We start from the raw sequence: 2,567 nt of genomic DNA, 5'->3' as shown, positions 1-2,567 counted from the left end.
GAAAGTGAGCAATGGAAGTCATGAGTGAGCCTCAGCTTAAAGCAGTGTCACCTATAAGTCCTCAGCACACACTATACTATAGGACCAACCTCTTTGAGGACTCCATGATATCCATAGATGCCCTTTTGTTTTTGGCATTAAAGTGATCTCTTCCCATTTTGAGAAGGTGAAATTTAATGTCTACCTTTACATTTCGGTGCTATCTCATTCTCATAGAATTTAAATCCTTTCTGAATGCGCTAGTCGTTTTTTTAGTCTCCCCATGGCTGACTTCATTTCCTGATTCCTCAGTGTGTAGATCATAGGATTGAGCAAAGGGGAGATGACGGTGAAGGTGACAGAAATGGCAGTATCTGTGGGGAGGGCAGTGAAGGGCCGGGCGTAGACATAGATGCAGGGCACAAAGTGCAGGGTTACCACGGTGATGTGGGAGGTGCAGGTGGAGATGGCTTTCCTCCTTCCCTCCCCTGCGTGAGACCTCAGCATCATCAGGATGACTGTGTAAGATATGAGGAGAAAGAAGAAAATCAACCAACTGACCAGTCCGTTATTGGAAATCATCAGGAGCTCCAGAGTGAAGGTGTTGGTGCAGGCGAGTTTGAGGACCTGGGGAACATCGCAGTAGAACGTGTCAAGAACATTGGGTCCACAGAAGGGGAGGGGCAGCAACAGAGAAATCTGCACGATGGAGTGGACAAAGCCCCCCACCCAGGAGGCCAGCACCAGGCTAGTACATCGTCCCTTACTCATGATAGTCATATAGTGTAGGGGTCTTGAGATGGCTACATAGCGATCAAAGGCCATCACAGAGAGAGAAAAAACATCTGCTCCTCCAAGAAGATGGAAGAAGAACATTTGGGTGACACAGCCACTGAAGGAAATGGTTTTTCTCTCTGACAGAAGATCAACTAGGACCTTGGGAGCAGTGATGGAGGAGAAGCAGATGTCAAGCACAGAGAGGTTGCGGAGCAGGAAGTACATGGGGGTGTGAAGGTGAGACTCACAGGTCACAGTGACCATGATGAGGAGGTTTCCCAGCAGAGTTGTCATGTACACCAAAAACAAGAAGCCAAACAAGACCCAGCTCAGCTCTTGAGACTGAGTAATTCCCAGGAAAATAAATTCTTTCACTCTGGTGTAGTTTCCCTGATCCATTGGGTCACAGATCCTTTTTTCAAGTATATCTTTGGAAGAAATAACAGAGCAGTTAAAGAGTGTGTTATATAATCTCCTGTTTTCTTTTCTGGCACTTGAGTTTTGGTGTTTGCCTTAGGAGGAAGCTCTTGCAATGCATGAGCTGTGCCTGCAATTCAGCATGCCACCAGTAGGTGGAGGATTACCTGTGTTTTTGACTCCATCATCCAAGCAGATAGGTTTTATCACTGTGGTCACTGAAATACAGGTGACAGGTCTGTGAACTTATTCAATTGTACTTTTACCATATAATCTGAAACTGAAAATAATAATAAGCGTAAATTCGACTGTGAAGAATTTTGCTCACAAAAGATATTACAAGAATTAAAAGATAACCCACAAATGGGACCAGATGTTTACAATATATATATCTGAAAAAATATTCATGTGCAGAATATATTAAAAAACTTCTACAAATCAGTCAAAGAAAAAGATGATGACTGAATCAGAAAATGGCAAAAGACACCAACCAAAACTGTACAAAATAGAACATCCAAATGCCAGTTCAATGTCATTAGTTATCAGGGAAATGTAAATTAAAATTACAGGAAGAAACTACTGCATACACACAAACATGGCTAAATTGAAGACGATGAGAAATACCACATGATGGTGAAGATGTATATCAACTGGAATGTACATACATACACTGCTGGAGGGTGTATGAAACTTGTGCAGTCAAATTGCTGTTGGGCTATAGTGGCTAATGCTGTGCATGTATCAGTTAGGATGGAAATATATACATAAGAACATCTATTCCACTCCTAGGAAATAGAACATATGTTCATAGCGCTGTGTGTAATTGCTTCAAACTGGAGAATGACAAAAAATACCCATCGCCAGTAGAAAAGATACACTGGGTCAAATCCACACAGTATTGTTCATCAGTGGGGATGAGCTACACTATGTGTAATGGTATAAATGAACCTCATTATGTTTATAACGTTGAGCCAAATAACCCAGGCACAAAGGAACGTACACTCTCTTAGTTCGTCCATATAAAGGACAAAAATATACAAAGTTAAAGGAAACATGAAGGAGATTTCCGAGGTGCTGAAGATGTTCTGTTTCTCGATCAGGGTGTTATAAAGGCGTTTTCAGCACGTGTGAAAATTCATTGAGCTGTGCATTCACGGACATTTTTCTGTATGTACGTACGTTATACTTCCGTAAAATGTAAAAAAATAATAAGCATATAGCGATTGTAACATTTTAATCTCATGTCTAAAGAATGAATTTCATTTCAAGTGAGAGTTGATGGATTACTCACTTTCATAATGTCTACTTTTATAGTTAAAAGGCAACCTGAGAGTTGCCTTCTTATTTTCCTCTCACTTAGGGACTTATTTTATTTTTGGTAGAGAGAGCACATG

At 41.0% G+C, this 2,567-nt stretch overlaps 1 protein-coding gene across 1 annotated transcript; it reads right to left on the bottom strand.

The window, feature by feature from the left end:
* Positions 1–219: 219 nt before the first annotated feature.
* On the bottom strand, positions 220–1,155 carry LOC122200298 (olfactory receptor 4D9). The gene has a single exon (XM_042905840.1). It carries the CDS (start codon positions 1,153–1,155, stop codon positions 220–222), a length of 936 nt encoding a protein of 311 aa, XP_042761774.1.
* Between the last annotated feature and the right edge of the window lie 1,412 nt (positions 1,156–2,567).

The sequence above is a fragment of the Panthera leo genome, chromosome D1 (assembly GCF_018350215.1).
Source record: "Panthera leo isolate Ple1 chromosome D1, P.leo_Ple1_pat1.1, whole genome shotgun sequence".
In the NCBI taxonomy this organism is placed as follows: domain Eukaryota; kingdom Metazoa; phylum Chordata; class Mammalia; order Carnivora; family Felidae; genus Panthera; species Panthera leo.
This window is presented reverse-complemented; position numbering and strand designations above follow the sequence as displayed.